General features: G+C 45.9%; 1 protein-coding gene and 4 pseudogenes across 2 annotated transcripts in view; all 5 read left to right on the top strand.

Moving 5' to 3' along the window:
* Nucleotides 1-936: 936 nt before the first annotated feature.
* Nucleotides 937-20,265, top strand: part of LOC102109386 (UDP-glucuronosyltransferase 1A1-like) — a 37,692-nt gene continuing 18,363 nt past the window's right edge. The window contains exon 1 of one of the 2 annotated variants that reach the window (XM_014262117.2): nt 937-1,865. In XM_014262117.2, the coding sequence (XP_014117592.2) occupies nt 1,017-1,865 (849 nt within the window). In that variant the 5' untranslated portion in view covers nt 937-1,016. Of the gene's footprint in view, nt 1,866-4,207; nt 5,105-20,265 lie in introns of those variants that run through there. The other variant, XM_014262112.2, reaches the window with a different exon arrangement.
* Nucleotides 5,991-8,030, top strand: LOC148183909 (UDP-glucuronosyltransferase 1A1 pseudogene; annotated as a pseudogene).
* LOC148183908 (UDP-glucuronosyltransferase 1A5 pseudogene) lies at nt 11,727-15,102 on the top strand (annotated as a pseudogene).
* On the top strand, nt 15,333-17,705 carry LOC148183907 (UDP-glucuronosyltransferase 1A1 pseudogene; annotated as a pseudogene).
* On the top strand, nt 18,523-19,691 carry LOC102110113 (UDP-glucuronosyltransferase 1A1 pseudogene; annotated as a pseudogene).

Below are 20,265 nucleotides of genomic sequence, written 5' to 3'. Positions count from 1 at the left end.
TCTCTTTCACCTCAGAGCTTCTCCCCTTGACTCTGAGGCTCAAAAAGGTTGTTTTCTGAAAAGCCATTGTGACATAAGACTGCTCTCTGCCATCTTTCCAGTAGAAATAATTAAAGACATTGGTAAAACACAAAAAATAAATAAGGCTGATCTGAGGAAAGCAATATACAGTTCATTTTGGTGCACTGACCATGGTGTGAAGGGAGATGAGAGAAGTTGTGTGCCTGAGGGATGGAGGTTGTGTGGCTCTGAATATCCTGAGGTGTGGCTTTTTTCGGTTTTGGCATCAGTGGCAATGCTGTGAGGCTGGGGAAATCACGTCTGTGCTGAACCTGCTCCTTTGCTGAGTCAGGTGTGCAATGAGGCCCCAGTGGCTGCTAAAACGCATTTAGTGCTGGTCTCATTCCTGGTTGGGAGGAGTTTTCAGCTGCCTGAGGGCCACCTCCCAGGCTGGAAACAACTCCGTAAAGTGAGAACTTGGGCTGTACGGAGAGAGGTCAGCCTCTCTCAGCACCTCTTTGTGGCATCCCTGGCACTGAGGAGGAGACTCCTTCCAGCTCAGAAGAACTCTGAGCATTGTCCTGAGGGTCTCCTGCTCCATCCCTGGAGGAATCACCTGAGGATCCCTGTCCCCAACATTGAGAGGCTGTTTGCATTTTTTCCTGTGGGGCTGGGAGCTGTGCACAGCAAGGTTGCATCCCTGGGTCCTGGGCAAGTTGTAACACAAGACACAACAGAGATGTGGAGTCCTGAGGGATCCGAGTTGCAGGTCAAGGAGCTAACTGAACACCGAGGAGCTGCAGTGACTCAGCATTGAAAGGGTCACAAAACCTTGGCCTTTCAAACAAGGTGGGAAAAGGTAAAAAGAACCACCCACAAACCAAAGCTGTGAATCATTAACAACAGGATTGCCAAAAGGCACGGGCAGCACAATCCACCCTACAGTCGCTTTCCAAAGCACCTTCAGGCTACAACCTGCAGGAGAAATCTCTTCCAAGGACCCTACTCCAGCTCACATGGCTCTGAGGCTTTGCTGTGCCTGGGTTTCCATCCTCCTTCTCCTGCCCAGCCTCTCGGATGGAGGGAAGCTCCTGGTGGTGCCCATGGTGGGAAGCCACTGGCTGAGCATGCAGGAAGTGGTGGAGAAGCTGAGCAAGAGAGGACACGAGGTGGTGGTGCTGGTTCCCGAGGTGAGCTGGCAGATGGAGACGACGCAGGCCTACAAGGTGGTCACGTACCCAGTGAGGCAGACCCTGGAGGAGCTGGATAATGTCTTCCGGGAATATGTTGCCGTGCACCTGACAGAGAAGCCTTTCCCTCTCAATGTCCTGGCAATGTACAGGGCCTCGGTGAACAATTTCAGGACCTTCTTTGGGCAATGCAAGGACCTGTTCCGCAGCCAGGAGACCCTGAGTTTCCTCAACCAAAGCGGCTTTGATGCCATCCTGACAGATCCGATCTTCATGTGCGGGGTCATCCTCGCCCATCATCTCTCCCTTCCCTTTGCGTTCATCATGAGGGGGTTCCCTTGCAACCTGCACTTTGCAGCCCCACAGTCCCCGAGCCCTCTGTCCTACATCCCGAGACTCTTCAGCTTCAACTCAGACCACATGACTTTTTTCCAGAGGGTGGAAAACGCCCTGATTTCCCTCCTGGAGCTTGGGTACTGCAACGGTTTCTTTGGGGAAGTACTTCAGCTTTCCTCAGAAGTTCTTCAGAGGGATGTGTCCCTCACGGACCTCGTGGACTCCGCCGCCGTTTGGATCCTGAGGTTTGACTTTGTGTTCGAGTACGTCAGGCCTGTGATGCCCAACATGGTCTTTATTGGGGGGATCAACTGTGCTAAGAAGAAACCACTGCATAAGGTAATGTTCCTTCACCTACAAATTGTACATTTCCCAATGAAAAGTCATTCTGTGGTTTCAGGAAGTTCATCGCTATTGACTTTTTTTTTTTTTATTTCTGTTCATGATTGAATTTGAGCAGGTTTGGGTAGTTGTTTTCCACAGGCTAAAATCCCAAGTCTCTTGACAGCAACCTGCTTGAATTAATGAGGGTTTTCTAACAGGCCAAACAAAAGAGGCATTTCACCTACCTGATGGAAATGACTGTCCTCAGTGAATGTGTATTAAGCACCATCCAGATCCAGTTTTGATTACATTTTAACAGCAGCTGACACATATTTCTCTTATCTGATCAAAACCCCATACGTCCTCTTCTGTTTTTAACTCCAGGCTCATCAGCATCAGTTGATTCACTTTTCACATGTATTTTCATGACAAATTATTTCCAAACTGGCTGTCTGCGTTGAGTTACTCCTGTTGTGGGGGTGAAATATAAATGTTGTGTTGAAATGGCAAGAAATAATCATACGATTGTGGATTTGGTGAATGACACTTGAATGCAGAACTGAGATCAGTTTTCACACCTACTTCTTGACATCTACTTTTACCAGAGTTGCTCTGCAGGGTTTTTAAAGCTAATCTAGAAATCAAAATCTATTTTGATAGTCACCATGTAATCTCTAAAATGATAACACTGGACATTTCTTTCCAGGCACAAAGCAGGACACAAATCTCTTTCCTGGGAAATTGCTCCCTCACTTCCAAATTGTGGTCACGCAATATCTCTGCCCAATGACTTTGAGCTGAAGGGGTGGGTTTTTTCTTTCTTCTTTCAGATTTCTTTTTTGCTCTTTGACAGGCTTATGGAGAGCCCTCTAAACCTGATAAGGAAGGCAAAGAATGCAACTATGAACTAGAATATTAGGATAAAATTATTTCTGAGGTGTTCTATCACATTAAGCTCACAACAGTGACACTAGTTTGAGATTTAAGAGGCAAATTCTTCCTGGTTACACCACACAAGTCTTTCGTTTTCTATCCTGAAGATCTCAGAGCTACGAAGAGCTACATGGGTGGAGACATCCTGCCCTCATTTTATCTCTGCCAGCTCCTGTCTTCACTCTCCTGTTAGGTGAAAATCACATGTTCCATGCACCTGGAAAAATCTTGCATTGGCTGTTTTCAGCCAACTGGTTTTGCCATTGAAAAGCCAATTGAGTCCAGAGTAGAAAACGCAGCAAGCAGCAACTCCCAAGTTAATTTGGTCAGCTTTTGTCACAGCAGTTGCAATAAATTCTTTGCGTCCAGATTCCCTACATTTAATGGGAATTCTTTCTAGGTCTGTTCAGTCTCCTGCTTTCAGTCTGTGCCGTCTCCCACCTCTCCTGCCTCTCTGGCCCTCTCCAGAAACTGGTTTTCCATGTCTAAGGGTGGTTCCTCCGTGTCCAGTGTGACAGAGTGGAGCTATTACACGGAGTGCCAGCACCCTTTGGGTGTCATGAGATGAATCCCTTTGCCTCAGGCTGCATGGATTTTTTTCTCCCGACTGAGGATGCTGGGAGTCCCACCACCATTTATAAAAAGAAGGGAGAAACTCTGTGATGATGATGATGATGATGATAGTTTTTCATCACAAGGACTTCTTTCTCAGCACCATCCAAAAGCCTTTGCTCTGGCATTGCTTTTACTTGCACAGTCCAAACACTCCTGCTGTGGGATTAGTGGAAGGCATCACACCTTCTCCTACTTTTGTCTTGCTCACAATACATGAAAAGGGGTTTCAAGACCGCAAACAAAGACGAAAACTCCTTCTTTGTGTCCCTGTGCCGGCCTCCTTTCCTTTTGTTTGCCCTGAACCCATGCATTAGTTCACTTTTTTGGTGTAGTGCCAGGAGGAAGCAAGCCAATCGGGATTGTTCTCCTCACACTTGGGATTGCATGGTACACCCTGGTGGCTGGGCCATCTTTGTAAGAGCTGCAGCTTTGGCTGCTTCCAGGGCGTGGGAATTCAACATCAGCCTCATGTCAGCCTCAGGAATGGAGTTACATCCATTCTGCTGGGTGTATTGTTGCTATTTTCTCAGTGTGTATTCTTGCCAGGTCAATGGCTCTAACCACGGCTATGGTTACAACGTGACACCCGTGCTCTTGGTGTCACAGACTTAGTGCTGACAGACTTTGAAGCTTAAACATTAACAGAAAGTACAACTGTTTTTCTCTGAATATGGCTTCCCTTCCCTTCCACAAACATGGGCAATATCACAGGCGAATCACAACCCTGTTGGGAAGTTAAATATTAATTCCTGTAGCCAACAAATCCCCTGCTTAGTCTGCATGGACCATCATATAAAGGAGGGTGTGGATCCCTGCGGAGCAGAACCCTCTGGTTCATGCCCACCAAAATGGCTCTTTTTTACCGAGGTACCGGGGTACTTCTCCTCCTGGCACTGTCTGTAATCCTGGCTGAAGGTGGGAAGATCCTGGTGGTACCCCAGGATGGAAGTCACTGGCTCAGCATGCGCCCAGTAGTGGAGAAACTGCAGCAAAAGGGACACCAAGTTGTTGTGGTTGTACCCTCAACCAGTCTGTATATGAAGTCAAAGGAGCCTCAGAATTACACAGTGAAAGTGTATCCAATCCCTTACACAGACGAATACTTGGATGAAATGCTCAAGACCTACGTTAATGCCCATTTTCTTGAACAATCTGTTTTGAATGTTGTTCTTACCTCGTATCAAAGCACGATAGCAATCTCCTCGGTCTTCTTCACCAACTGTAAGAGCCTGCTGCAGAACGAGGAGCTGATGCAGGACTTGAAAGCAAGCAAATTCGATGTGGTTTTCACAGATCCCATCCTGATGTGTGGGCCCCTGGTGGCTGAGTATCTTTCCGTTCCTTCCGTCTACTTCCTGTGGGGCTTTCCCTGCGGAATGGATTCCGCTGCTACCCGGTGTCCAAGCCCTCCTTCCTATGTCCCCAGGTTATTCTTGGATAATTCAGACAGCATGATGTTTTCCCAACGGGTGAAGAACACGCTGGTTGATCTGCTGGAGCTCTTCTACTGTAAGCCTATCTATGATCACTTTGAAGAACTTGCCTACGAGGTTTTCAAAAAGAAAGTGACAGCGATAGAACTCCTGAGCCGTGGATCCTTCTGGCTGATGAGATACGATTTTGTGTTTGAGTTCCCGAGACCAGTGATGCCAAACATGGCTTTTATCGGAGGGATTAACTGTGTTCAGAGGAAAAAACTGTCTCAGGTACAAAATTTTCTTTGGTTTTTATAGGGAAAAGGCAAAAATAGAAATGTGTCATAGAATTGCAGAATGGCTTGGGTTGAAAGGGACCTTCAAGATCATCTCAGTTCACCCCGCTGCCGTCCTGGGCAAGGAATGTCACTCACATCCTTACATCAAATCCTGACTGACAGCAGCTGGGTGTTTAAAGATAGAAATCCTGCATGGTGCAGAAATGTTATTTCCTCATACCCAGCATTCAGATGATATCACATCCTGCCAAACCTAAAGCCTTACCAGACTTGATTAGGACAATTTAAGTGACATAGAGCTTCTATGCAAATGTTTGTCTTTTTTGTTGAACTCAAGAATTTTTGGTATCCTCCTTTCCCATCTTTCTCGTGGACTATCTCTCCATACTTCCATATATCCCCTCTCCTTTCATCCACAGTGAAGGTTCTTGGACTGAAGGTTTTGCCTCTTTGCTATCAGAGACATCCACTAGATTGCTTCCTTTCCATCTGCCTTTATTGTCAAGGTGTCAATAGCTAAGCCCCAAAGGAAATCTGCTTTCAGTTCCATCCTTCCCTTTTTTTTGTTTTTTTTTTTTTAGATTGCTGAATTAGGTTTTAAGCTTTTCTGGGTATGGTTATCTCCTGTCAATGTCCATTTGGGCTTCTGTGTACCAACCTTCCCATGTTCATTTGGCAGCCTTGTCTGAGGCCATGGCCCCTCTTCTGAGCATGCCCTTCCTCGGAGCTGTTTGAAATCTCCCCATGAAGTTAATCCATGTTTTAAACTACCAATATGGGCTCAGAGCAGGTGATGGAGCTGCTGCTCCTTTTGGAGGGCAGGTTCTCAGAAAAGTCCAAGATTTGCCACCAGGCTTGGGAAGGAACACACAGAAACTGCATGGGGGAAAAAAGCTTCAGGTAGGATTTAAAGCCCAGGATGCCCTGGAAAAGGAAATTGTTTCTCATATTCACCTACTTAGGAACTTTTATGAGAGGTTATCACCAGCAATAACCCCCCAGCAATTTAGAGCCAAGAAGGACCTGGACACAGGGTTGAGGTCATAAACTGACCCAACATTGGTCATGAACTGACCCCTCACTGGCCGGGAATGATTCCTGCCTTTGTGAACTGGAGAGGTGTTGTTGGTCTTTGTTGTCTGGAGTACAAGGGTGAAATGCTCTTTTGCAACTTCATTTTATGTCTGGTAGGATAAGGGGTTAGATGAAAGTTATACGGAGAGGTAAGGAAAGATTTTCTGCTGGCTGCTTATCCTCCAAAAAAATGCAAGTCTACATGAAGGAAAATTAGTTTTTCTCAGGGCTGCCTGCTGGTTTTGACTATTGAAAACTCAGCAAAACCCAACTGTACCCAGGTACTGTAACACCGATTTCTCATATGAACCTCTACAGCAAGTTATGTTTCACTGCACAACTTGCACCCATTTCATTAGGGAAGAAAATGCTTTGAAAAATTGCTAAATGACCTCAGTCTATGACAAGTCCATCAGCCTTCAGTGGCAGCGATGGAAAAGAGTCCTTGCAGTGCTCCCTTGATAGGCACAGTCCTCCCATGAGGGATCAGCAATGTTTCTGCTCCATCCATTCCATGGATGCATTTCTTCCTGGATTTTCCCTGCATTTTGTCATTGGACCTCGGGCGTGGTGGGCTGGCGGCAAGAAGTGCCAAAAAGCTGGGATCCTGCTGAGGGAAGAAGGTGGCATTGAGCCAATAACCTTTGCTTGGCGTGTGTGACGGTGACACGCCTTTCCTGACTCACCCAAAGCCACCTTTGAAATTCAAACCTGCCCTGAGTCTTTCCTAATAATTTATTGATATTGGTGACCTTGTTGCAAAGGTCTGTGGATCTGAAATGGGAGGTGAGACAAAGGGGAAGAGGTGGAGCACGGCTACAAGGCACTGGCAAAGCAGCCCTGGCCTCTCCGGTGCGAGGGCTCCTCTCTGCACAGCCCACACCATGCTGGTGGCACTGCTTCTCCCCTTCCTGTGCCTCCTGAGCCCGGCTGCTGCTGGGAAGCTGCTGGTGATCCCTATGGAGGGCAGCCACTGGCTCAGCATGAAAAAAGTGCTGGTCGAGCTGAGCAAGAGAGGGCACGAAACTGTGGTCATTGCACCGGACAACACACTCCTGATTGATTCCTCGGGTGTCTATGAACTGAAAACCTACCCTGTGCCATTCACAAAGGAGGATATGGAAGAACACATACGGTCTACTACTGCAAGAACTTTCAGCCAAGAGCCTTTCCTGGTGAGATTCTGGAAGCTTTTGGGAGATTACAAGAAGAGTGGGACCGTTTTTCACGCTTCCTGCAAGTCCTTGGTGTACAACCAAGAGCTGATGAAGTACATCCGAGACAGTCACTTTGATGCCCTGCTCACAGATCCCGTGTCACCTTGTGGGCAGATCATTGCCCTGCACTTCTCCATCCCCAGCGTTTTCTTCCTGCGGCTGGTTCCGTGTGCCTTCGAGGTTCGCGCCGCTCAGGGCCCGGACCCACCATCCTACGTGCCACGCATGTTCTCGGAATACACCGACCACATGACCTTCTCCGAGAGGGTGAAGAACTTCCTGATTGCCCTTTCCGAGTCCTTCATCTGCAGCATTGCCTACTCTCCGTTTGAAGAGCTGGCCTCAGAGATCCTCCAAAAGCCAATGACAATGACAGAGCTTTTAAGTCATGGATCCATCTGGCTGAGGAGAATCGACTTCGTCTTTGAGTATCCCATGCCTGTCATGCCCAACATGGTTTTCATTGGAGGCATCCACTGTGAAGAGAAGAAGAAGCCGTTATCTCAGGTCAGTGGCTGGCTGGGAGAGGTTGTGGCAGTCACACCTCTGCCTAATCCAAGTGAGGTGTTTGATAGGGATGTATCTTCTCTCTCCTGGAGGGATACTATTTACAAGAGCCTGAAGTGATGGTGCAAGAGCAATGGCTTTAAGCTGTCAGAGGAACGGATTAGATGGGATATTGGGAAGGAATCCTTCCCTGAGAGGGTGGGGAGGCCCTGGCACAGGTTGCCCAGAGAAGCTGTGGCTGCTTTGAAAGAAATTGGCTAGGAGACAAGACTCCTGTTTTATGCCTTTATTAGGACTGAGCTCTTGCGGTGGGGCCCCGAGGGGTCGCTTGCACCACAGTTGCTCTCACACTGGCGGCTCCAAGGAGGAGGCACAATTCAGCTTTGCAGCACACTCTGCAGAGCTCGGGCTTTCGTCCTCATGGAATAACCAGAAGGCCTGTCATTCTGGCTCATCGTGTAGGGTGGTCCGTCCTTTCCAGTCCTCCTTAGGTCATGGTGATGCAGGAAAATGGTTTCTAAGCAGGCTTAGATGATGGAGGAAGATGATCTTTCATCATAGCTTGCTAGAATATGTTTCTTTGTCCTTTTATTCTTTTGCTAGCTCGTTGTTTTGGTGTTTTGCATGCCTTAGTTTGCATGTTATTCGGTTGCACAGCTCCTGTGGGAGTTGCTTGGTTCTGTGGCATAGCTCCTTAAGGGGTTGCTTTTGTTACAGTGTGGCAGGGAAGTCAGGGAAAGGGATAGAGGAATGTCTCATAAGAACTCTTAAAACACTTCAAAAACTGGTAAGTAATTAACATTACTAATAACCATCGGAGTAAACAAGGGGTACAACAAACAAGGTTTAAAATGGGATAAGAACATTAACTGTACATAATTAAACACAGTATTTTAACCAGGGTGGATTTTTTGAGAGATTTTATTCATGACATGCTCCACCCCTGGAAGTGTCCCAGGCCAGGTTGGACGAGGCTTGGAGCAACCTGGGATAGTGGAAGGTGTCCCAGCCCATGGCAGGGGGTAAAATGGGATGAGCTTTAAGGTCCTTTTCAATCCAAACCATCTACCAATCCATTCTACCTTAGGATATTAAGCTTAAGATATTTAGCTTAAGACTTTCTTTACAGCCAATCCACATAAAATCCAGGCCAGGAGCACAGGATGTGACTCCAGTTCCTTTCTTTAGGTCTGCCCAATTTAGGGATTTTGTTTCATGAGGGCATCATGTGCTATGCTGTGTTTAATTCCAGCTGAAATCACGCACAGAAATTCTCCGGCAGGAATTAATGCCAAAGGAGGCTGGTGAATTATAACAACTCTTCCAATAATTTTTTGCCTCGTGTAGAAGGCTGGAGAATATTTCTTCAAGACCATTAGCTGCTTATCTAGTCAGAAAAATACCTCATTGGATGATGTTCAAGAGCATCATGTTCTTTGTTATGTACCAGCAGCTTTTAAGACAAAGGCTCATATTTTGTGGTGAAGGTCTAACAGCTTCCATGAAAACCATCTGAAATCTTGGCTGCTATTTTAGGACACATCCAGTTTGGATGGGGAAATGTTGATGGGTGTTTGCTGGGGAATCTGTGTTCTAAAAAGCCATTGATTAGCTTGGTGGTGCTCAGGATGTACCTTAGCTTCTTGCTGCACGTGATATGTGTTCTTGCTTGCTTGTGCTGTCAATGGAACAGTCTCATGTTCCAGGGATTAATTGGAAGAGGAGATAGAGGAGAAGGGAACTCTCCTCAGCAGTGATGGATCTGTAGCTAGTGTCATGCTGCTGTCTCAGCAATACATCATTTGGTTTCCTAAAAAGGAAGAAGTTTTATCTTTATGAATATTACTTAGAAATCAACAAACTCTCCTCTCTTCTTCTCTCGAACTTTTTTCACCTGCCAGTCTTCCCAGAGCTCTTAGAATGGATTCTTCTGGCTTAGCACCATTCTTATTCTTCCCTCAAAGTCACAGGCTTTTGTACACAAGAATGAGAGAAGATTCACAAGAAAAGAGATTTGCTTTTTACACCTTCCTCAGAGCCAACCTTCCCTACCCTCGGGCTTTGCTTCACTCCTCACACTTCCCTAGTGCCTCTGTTGCTCTGTTTTTTTACTGAAGTCTTTTTCAAATTGTTACTAAGCCCCACTTTTATCCGGGCAGTGCTTTCTCTTGTCTCTTCTGTCCATCAGAGCTGGTTAACAGCTCCTCAGGGACAAGGCCAGGCAGATCCTCTGGAAAAGCAGCAGTATACCCTGCCTGCAAGCAAAGCCATGGAGCAGCTCCAGCGTGGAACCAAATTCTTCTCTGAGGGCAAGGTTCCCTCTTTTTTTTTTTTTTTTTTCCCAGGGGATAAAGACCGTAGTCCAGCAGCAATATTTATTGCAGAAATACTGATTTCACTCCTGATTTCTTCCTATTGCTCCTGGAAGGAGAAAATGATGGAGAGAGATAGGTCAGGATGAGAACAAGGAGTGGTGTGCGTGACAGCATCAATCCAGTGTTTTTCCTTCACTGATGCAAGCCTTCCTGCTTCTCCCATGGATTAAATCAGTCCCTGGTAGTGTTCCTGACTCCAGTGCTGAGCCATATGTAAATCCCAGAGCCTCTTCCTAAGGGTTTACGTAGATAGTGTGCTGTGTAGTGGCACACTTTTATAATTTTAAATATAACTCACCAAGCATTTCAGAACAACTGCAAAATGCTTCTCAAAAAGAAGGATAGAAAGCAAGCATTTTTATATCAGCAAGCCTGATTATTTCCAAGTGCCAGCACTATTCTAGGGGATTTATTTTGGCAGAGCCTGATTTTATTTTCAATCTAGCATCAATCAGCACAGATTGAGGTGGAAGGAAGCCTCAAGTACCAAGCCCAAGTTCTGCACAACCCACATTTATTTATCACTTAAATGGTTCATCAGTGCCTTCAATGGTTACCAGTGAATGGTTCTGCTGGAAAAGCCAGGTCATTAATGGGGGTATGTAGGCTATATTTAAAAGCTGCTAGGACAAGATAGATGAGCAGAATTTGGATTTCTGGGAACATGTCTCCTGTGGGTAAATACAGCTCCTCAGTTTCTTCTTTCATCAGGGATTCTACTTTTCCTGTCTGCTGTGCTCAGCCAGTGATAGGAAGCTGCTGGTGGTGCCCATGGATGAGAATCACTGGCTCAGCCTGTGCTCGCTGCTGGTGGCCCTCAGCCAGAAAGGCCACCACATTGTTATAAATAAATTCAGCCATATTTATCAATAATACATTTATTGAAAAAATTGCAAAAACTGAGTTATGGAAACAACCACAATCACAGTCAGCGTCGAGCCCAGGATCGGCGCTGGGTGAACTCTGAATCAACCTCTATCGCACTGACTCCCCCAAGTTCACCGCCTGTCCTTTGGAGAGACGAGGTTTTATACAGTTTTTACAGCCTGAGGCTGTGCCTTAGTTTTTTCTTTCTTCCAGAGTCTGTTGCATATTCATATTTTCTGTTTGTACTAAGTTTCCAAGAAAGGGAGGAAAGGTTTGAGTGGTTTTTGTGGGAACTGAGTATTGAGATGCATGGTCTGGAGAATCAGATCAGGTCGGTATCAAGTGTAAATCACAGGGTTGTTAGTACACCTATCTTGCTTGGGTGGGCCTTGTTCTCCTTGGTGCCATCCTGTTCTGCAAATTACCCTTCTCCTTTGGCTCCTGGCTGTCACGTTGCAATTCCTTGCTGTACATGTGTGTTTGATATTTGTAACAATTTTTATTTCTTTTTTCTGCTTATATACATGTACAATAAAACACGAATTATACAACTATATATTACAATGTTGTCATCATGGCACCAGATGCAAACTCAAGCGTGGAGGCATCTGCATATTACACCCTCAAAAGGTATCCAGTGCCATGACATAGGGAAGAGCTGAGAGCATGTGTGCGCTCCCTTGCTGTGAGAAATGAGCCTCAGTCTTTAAAATGTTAAAAGTTTAATAAGGGATAAAAAAGGACCTTTACAGTGCTGGATGCATAGCCATAGCTAGATGCATGCCAGGTAACAACTCTTCTTATCTACTTTTTCACTGCATTGATGAAATGAGTATTTATGAAGATTATATATATTCAAACATTCCTTTGAGTTCTTTTACATGTTCCAGGAATTCTTTAGCTTGGTTTGACCCATCGTGCAATAGTGTAGATTTGATTTTTGAGAGTTGTGTATGCCGTTTTCTCACAACAACAAATGGGGAGTTATTCATAGTCGAATGTTCAGTGGCAGACATCCTCTTCACATCGTTTCTTTTGTGTTATCTGTGTGGTTCTTTCAATGTTATCTAATCAGATAGAGAGTTTTAGCTATTTCCACAGACTTATCTGAGTTATTCTCACTATTGTCCATTAGTTACAAAAAAGCCACTTCTGCAAAACTTAACATTACAATGCACAACACATAGTCTCTATTTCAATATTTTGCAAAAGTCTAAACTATATGTTTATCACACTAGTATATATATGAGCTACACAGGGCCAGGACATTGGCCACAAAAACTGACAAATTATACCATATCAAAAACAGTTAAAAGTGATTACAAACTGTACTATATCAAAATCATTATGAGTAATAATAATTTGCAAAAGCCAATGCATAATAGTGAAAGCTAACAACTACATGGTTATTTATAACTCTTGAGAATGATCTTGTAGCAGCATGTGCGATGGTGGTGATGGCTGCTACCTTCTGAAAGCGTTCCCAAAAGAGTCTTTGTATGGAGTTCCAGTGAAGGTGTACTGCACCCACACACTGGAGGTGTCCAGGGACAAAGACAGGGATGATTGGAGGGTCCAGGATTATATACTGGGAAGCAGGGGTGGATCTGAGGGTCAAAGGCCAATGGGAATAGGGGAAAGTGGTGCATAGGCGGAGCAATTTGCTAAGGGGGACCAATAGGATAATGGAGGCAGAGAAATGCACTGAACTGGGGCCAATAGGGAAACAGGGAGGGAAGAACATTCTAGGGAAAGTACAGATAAGGTGAACTGGGGCTGAACTGGGTGACATAAACTTGAGGAACCAATGGGAAACAACATATTAACATACAGCTGCAGAGATCTGTGGGAGAGAGGTGTCTCTAACCCCGAACTGGAGGCATTGTTTAGGGCCTCCTTTCCACAACTGGGGTGTGGGGATTCTAGTCACAGGCCTTTGGACCTCCACAGCCATAGGCCCCTGGGCCTCCACATGATCTTTTTGAAGGAAAACCTTTTCATCAAAGAATTACTGCTGTCCTTGAAAAAGTCTGGCTCATCCCCAACCTCTACACCTCCTGTGGCAGTCTGCTGTGCAACAAGGATCTGATGCAGTATCTCCAAGGCAGTAAATTTGACATTGTTCTCATGGACCCTCTTGTATCATGCAGACAAATCCTGGCTCTGCGTCTCTCAGTCCCATCTGTTTTCTCTCTCCAGGGATTTCCTTGCAGTTCAGCTTTGCAGGTTACTCAGTGCCCATACCTGCCTTCCTACTTTCCAAGAGCATTTACACACAGCTCAGACCACATGGTGTTTATCCAGCATGTGTAAAACTCAGTTCTCAAGTTCACAGATTCCTTCCATTTCCATTCCACTTCTTTGCCATTTTGCCTGTTTCCCATTTAAACTTCTGGCCTCAGATGTTCTTCACAGACAAGTAACAGTGGAGGAGCTCTTAAGCCATGGATCCATTTGGCTTGAAAGAACAGATCTGGGGTTTGAGTGTCCCATGCCAGTGATGCCCAACATAGTTTTTATTGAAGGTATAAATTGTGGAAAGAAAAAGCCACTATCTCAGGTCAGTGATTGCCATGGTAAAATATATGAATGTTAAATGCTGTTTGCAAATGCTTTGTGTGTCTCTGTGTCCATTAATTGGTTTTACTGTTACAATTAATTTTTAAAAACAGGGAATCCTTTTGGTTAATAGACCCCACCTTTCATAATTTAGAAATGAAGCACCATGATGCACAAAGTGGTAGATAATGTTCTGGTTGCACTGGCAGCCTCTGCATTCGCAAGAGCTTTATGCTGCCTTCCCAGAAGTTTCTCTACAAAGGATGTGCCTAGAGCCACAATAGTTTTATAAATGTCCTTAAAAATATTCTGGTGCAGGCTATCAACGTCGACACTAAATTATTCTGTTGTCAAAATTACTTCTGTGCAATAATTTTCATGATTAGGGCTTGTCTGCAAATCCTATCTGTGCATTAATATTGTTTGCTTTCATGACCCAGGGGCAAACTCTTCCCAGACTGATCTAGAATGGCGTTTCTGAGTTGCTAATCCAGTTTTAAGTACAGCTGGCAAAAACCATGGCTGTGTCCCTCCTCCTTCCAGCCTCTACTTCATCCTTCCAAAAAGAGGTTTTGCAGGGAAATGAACTTTGATAGCAAATTTTCCATTTTCCTTGCAGTGTCACAATATAAAACTGGTGAAGAATCCAGACCATTTCCCATGTGAAGCTTTAATATTTTTTCCAGTCTTTTGCAAACAGAAAATGATACGGAATATCAGTAGAGAAGGAATAATCTTACACTGAAAATTCTTGTTTGGAAAGTGGAAGATCTGTTAATCAGCTCTTTTGAGCAGACCACTTGTTGAAGGATCCCCCATTTACTTAAATCATAGAATGTCTCCTAGGAGGATCTGTCCTGTAATCTTCCCAGGCACAAGGAGAGGCTGACAGGTTGGTAGTTCCCAGGGAATTCCTTTCTGTCCTTTTTCAAGGTGGGTCCAAAGTTTCCCTTTTCCCTGTGACTTCACCTAACTGCCAGGACTTTTCAAGTATCATGGAGAGTGCCTTGGCAACTCCATCAACCAATTCTCTCAGGACTCTGGGATGCATCTCATGGGGTCCCATGTGTTTGGGTCATCATGTGCCCTTACATTTGGGTTCCTCAAGTGGTCACCAAGGTGATCTTCTCTTACACTTGGTAGAATTTTGCTTCCCCAGCCCCATCTTGCCATCCATCTACTTGAGAAGTGTGGGAAGAGAGGTTGACGGTGAAGGCTGAGGCAAGAAAAGTTCTTGAGTCACTCGGCCTTCACCTCATCCATTATTACCAATTTCCTAATCTTAGGGGGGTGGGGGGGAAACACTACCTTTGACCTTCCTGTTGTGGCTGACAGACCTGCAGTGGTCCTTCTCGTTATTTTCACCCCTGGCCAAGTTCAGTTCCAGCTGAACCTTGGACTTCCTCACCCCCTCCCTACATAACTAGGCAGCGTTCCTCCAAACCCGGTGTTCCTCCAATACAGAGAGGGGAGTGTTTCCCAGAGTAGCTCCTGCCCTGATTTGTGTTTGCCAGTTGGGATGAACTTTAACAGCTCTTCTGCCATCTTTGCCATGTCCATGTTTAAACATTTACCAAATGCAAATAAGTCTAAAGATCTTCCATAAAAACCAGAGACCAGATTGCTTAAAATCACTAAGCTGGGGATTCCCTTCCCTGGAGGCACTCACCTGATCCCTGCAGGAATGGGCCTGGAGCTCAGGGCTTCTCCACCAGTTGTGATCCTGCTCCTGTCCCTGCTGGGTCTGGCTGCTGCTGGGAAGCTCCTGGTGGTGCCGGTGGATGGGAGCCACTGGCTCAGCATGCAGGAAGTGCTGGACATCCTGAGGCAGAGGGGACACGAGGTGGTTGTGGTGGCGCCTGAAGTCTCCTTGCACATCAAACCATCAGAGACCTTTGTGATGAAAATGTACCCAGTTCCCTACACACAGGAAGATTTGAAGAAAGAATTCCAGGCATTTTTTCATTTTTCATTTGAACAAGGATCTTTTCTGGAAAGATTTATTAAAGCGTACCAAGGTATTAAAAGAATCACTAACTTTGGGGTCTCCAGCTGTGAACATCTCCTGCAAAACAAAGAGCTCATCAGGTACCTTGAGGAGAGCAAGTTTGATGCTGTCTTTACAGACCCAGTCTTACTCTGTGGGGCCATCCTGGCGAAGCACCTTTCACTTCCTGCCGTGTATTTCTTACGTGGAATACCATGTGGTTTAGATTTTGAAGCCACTCAGTGTCCCAGGCCCCCTTCCTATGTTCCCAGGGGATTTACACAACTTACAGACCTCATGACCTTTCTCCAGCGGGTGAAGAACCTACTTCATGACATCCCAAATACTTTCCTCTGTGATTTTGCCTTTGAACCCTATTCAAAATTGGCATCTGAGTTCCTCCAGCAGGACGTAACTGTGCAGGATCTCTTACGCCAGGGCTCTGTTTGGCTCCTGAGGTTAGATTTTGTGCTTGACTACCCAAGGCCTTTGATGCCCAACATCATTCCAATTGGAGGAGTAAACTGTGCTCACAAGGAACTGCCTCAGGTGAGTATGGTGTTAATCCTTGCCTTGATGGATTTCTGTGTTAGGATGGGGGGAATTTTTTTATGCAATAGGCACTGAGTTCCCGTTTCTGCTGAGTGAGGTGAATCATCATGACAGGAACTGTTTTTCTCTCCTTCCTCCTGACTGTATACTGCCAGTATAGGCAACTGTTCCTTCTGGCTTTTAAAGGCTTCTTAATTGAAGGGAATCACTGGGGTTTTCTGGTGAAGGTCTGTGATGAGACAATGATTCCACCAGAAAGAGTGCTCAGCTCCTGCCTGGAGCAGGTCAGATTTGACACATCCAGCATGGCTGAGGGTTTGGGTTTGAGTGCAGCCTTGGTGATGATGCCAAACTTTGGGTTCCCTGGGATGCTGGCAAGAGCCCTGTGCAGTTTTCCTCCTGAAAAGCTTCCTCTGCTGCTCCAGGGGAGAGCCTGGTGAGTTGGGTGAGTTCTTTTGGTGCTCTGGCTTTCTCTTCAGTCCTGTCCCTTAGGATTGGTGTGATGTGGGCTGGGATCATGAAGCCCGTGGCTATTCCACCCATCCCCAAGTGTGGAGGTGGCTGTGACATCTGACAGATATCCCCATGCACATCAGGATTTGCCACGTGAGCATTCACACAGCCCCACCACTGCTGGACAGCATTGGTGCTTTGTCAGTGGCAAAAACAAAGCCAGAAGTGGGTCCTGAATTGTTCTGTGGAAGGTCCCCCTCACAGAGTCGTGTCAAAATTTAACACTGGCTAGAAGCTAGGCACCCAGAAAAAAAACTTTTATTCATTCTCTCCTGTTATAATTCAGCAGACAAGGGGAAAAGGAAAAACAAAAGGGGCTCATGAGTTGAGGTAAGGATTTGGGAGAAACACTTTAAGGGCAAAAGAGGCTCAAAACTTAAAAGATATAAAGAAAAAATTATTAATAGAATTAAAAGAGGATAATGAGAACTAAAATAAACCTTTAGAATACCTTTCCCTGCACACCCCACCCTTCTTTCCTTCCCACCAACAGTGCAGGGAGACAAAACACAAGGGGTTTTTAGTCAGTTTGTCACTTCTAAAAAACTTTCTTCAGTTTGCTTAAGGAGAGGAGTCTTTTCTACTGTGCCATGGGGTCTTTTTCATGGGACAGTTCTTTGTGAGCTTTCCCAATGTGGTTCTAATTTTCATGAGAAGCAGTCATGCCCAACCTGCTACAACGTGAGTCCCTCCCAAGGCAAAGCAGTCTTCTACAACTTGTTTGTGTGGGTCATTTTAGTTCATGGGCTGTAGTCTTTTAAGGATGAGTTGTTCTAGTTTGGAAGCAAGGGTCTTCTTTTTCTATCCCTTGAAGCAAGGGTCTTCTCTCTCTGTTTGAGTTTCTCACTAGATCACAGCTTTTCAGCATCCATGCACTCCAGTGTGCGCACTCTTTCTCACGGGTTGCAGGTGAACCCTGCATCCCCCCCATGCACCTCATGAAATCCAGGGAAATAGTTTGTTGTATTATAGTCCTAACCACAGCTTGCAGAAGAATCTCACCTCCAAGGCCCCTTAGTATCTCCATATTGTTCTCCCTACGTGTCTTCACTTTTCCCTTTTCTCTGACTCAGGAGAGAATTGGTGTTGGTGTGTTCATTTGTTCTCAAGTTCTAATTTATAGAGTCCTGCAGCGCTGCAAGGTTGATCCCCTCCTGGCTCCACACTGGGGAATTCCTCACCATGCCTCCTGCTGCTGGTCATGTGGTCCCTGCTGGCACTTCCTCTGCCCTCACTAAAAGCCAGGTTGTGTTCAACAAGCTCAAGTGTTCATAAATCTCTTCTCAGAAACCTGGCATCATCCTTCCACCACTTCTGTCTTGTCAGGCTGGAAACCATCTTAAAGAGCTGTTCCACAGCTGCTGTGGGGTCTGGGTCTCCTAGAGATGAGTTTTCCAAGAAAGAGGCAACAGGCTTTAATTATAGGAAAGGGGAAGCCTCTGCTGGGCTGAATGGTGATATGCATGTGACACATTGCACGTGACACATCTGAACATGCAGAAGGTCCAGCCAAAGGGAAGGAATCCAAAGTACAGACCCAGAGTCACAACTGCCTCCTTCTTGAGGCAATCTTAAGTGTTCCTCTGATAGAGATAGAAGGGATAGATAGTTACCTGGTGATTCCATGGACTTGGCAGGAATCCCATGCTTTTGTCATATGCAGCCTTTTATCATATCAGGGATTACACATTTACCACCCTGCACATTAAATACCCATCCACAGTTGGGCTGTGGCACAGATCATTTGAGAGCACGACGCAGGAACTCGTGCTCCAGTGCAGTCAGGGATTTCCTTCCTTGGAGGCACTCACCTGATCCCTGCAGGAATGGGCCTGGAGCTCAGGGCTTCTCCACCAGTTGTGATCCTGCTCCTGTCCCTGCTGGGTCTGGCTGCTGCTGGGAAGCTCCTGGTGGTGCCGGTGGATGGGAGCCACTGGCTCAGCATGCAGGAAGTGCTGGACATCCTGAGGCAGAGGGGAAATGAGGTGGTTGTGGTGGCAATGAGGTGGAAGCAGAGGTGGAAATGAGGTTGGTTGGTGTGACCTGAAGTCTCCTTGCACATCAAGCCATCAAAGAGCTTTGTGATGAAAATGTACTCGGTCCCCTACACGAAGGAAGAGATGGAGAAAGATTTCAAGACATTATTTCATATTACATTCGAAGAAGGATCTTTTTTTGAAAGATTTTTTAAAGTATTTGAAGGTATGAAAAGAATCACTAACTTTGGGGTCTCCAGCTGTGAACATCTCCTGCAAAACAAAGAGCTCATCAGGTACCTTGAGGAGAGCAAGTTTGATGCTGTCCTTACAGACCCTATCCTACCTTGTGGGGCAATTCTGGCTGAGCATCTTTCCCTTCCTTCCATGTATTTCTTACGAGGAGTCCCATGTGGGTTAGATTTTGAAGCCACTCAGTGTCCCAATCCTCCTTCCTACGTGCCCAGGGTATTTACAGACAATACAGACCACATGACCTTTCTCCAGCGGGTGAAGAACCTGCTCTTTGACATCCCAAATATTTTCCTCTGTGATTTTGTCTTTCAATCCTACTCAAAACTGGCTTCCGAGTTCCTGCAGCGGGAGGTGACTGTGCTGGATCTTTTACGCCAGGGCTCTGTTTGGCTCCTGAGGTTAGATTTTGTGCTTGACTACCCAAGGCCTTTGATGCCCAACATCATTCCAATTGGAGGAGTAAACTGTGCTCACAAGGAGCTACATCAGGTGGGTGCCACTGTTTTTAGTTCTGGCTCTGATGGACTTCTATGTTCAGCAGGGTGGAATTCTGTTTTGCAATAAGAATCCAGCTCCTGTTTAGGGTGAGTGAGGTGAATCCTCATGAAAGGAACTGTTTTTCTCTCACTTTCTTGCTGAATTTCCACTTCCTGTGTAGGCAGCTGTTCCTTCTTGCTTTGAAAGGATTCGCAGTTGAAGGGAATCATCAGGGTGTTCTTGTGGAGGTTTGTGCTGGGACTTTGATGCCACCAGCAAAGGGATTGTCAGAATTTGTGGACAGTAACACAAAATCTTGGGTTCCTTTAATGACCAGCTCCAATGGGATGTCCCAGAGAACCTAAAAAGTCTTTCCTGACTCCAAAGCCCAGCTCTGATGCCTGGGGCAGGTCTGATTTGACACATCCAGCATGGCTTGACTGGCACTGATGGTTTCTATGCAGCTTTGCCCATGATACCAACTGCTCCAACATGCCGTGTGCTTGGGTTCCCTGGGGTGCTGCCAACAGCCCTGTGCAGAGTTCCTCCTGGACAGCTTGATGTTCTTCTCTGGGGGAGAGCCTGGAGAGTTGGGTGATTAATTTTGGTGCCCTGCCCTTCCTTCATGTTCCATAGGAGTTGTGTGGTGCAGGTTGGGGATCACAAAGCCCAGTGTGTGACAATTCCACCCAGCTCCAAGTACAGAGGTAGCTGTGACACCTTACAGACATCCCTATGTACAGTGGGATTGGCCAGGTGAGCATTCACACAACCCTGCCACTGCTGGACACCAT

This window comes from Pseudopodoces humilis, chromosome 8, assembly GCF_049639895.1.
Source record: "Pseudopodoces humilis isolate 2021_Gansu_Grassland_sample_001 chromosome 8, ASM4963989v1, whole genome shotgun sequence".
In the NCBI taxonomy this organism is placed as follows: Eukaryota; Metazoa; Chordata; class Aves; order Passeriformes; family Paridae; genus Pseudopodoces; species Pseudopodoces humilis.
The sequence above is the reverse complement of the archived record's forward strand: the minus strand, read 5'-3'. Positions and strand labels throughout refer to the sequence as shown.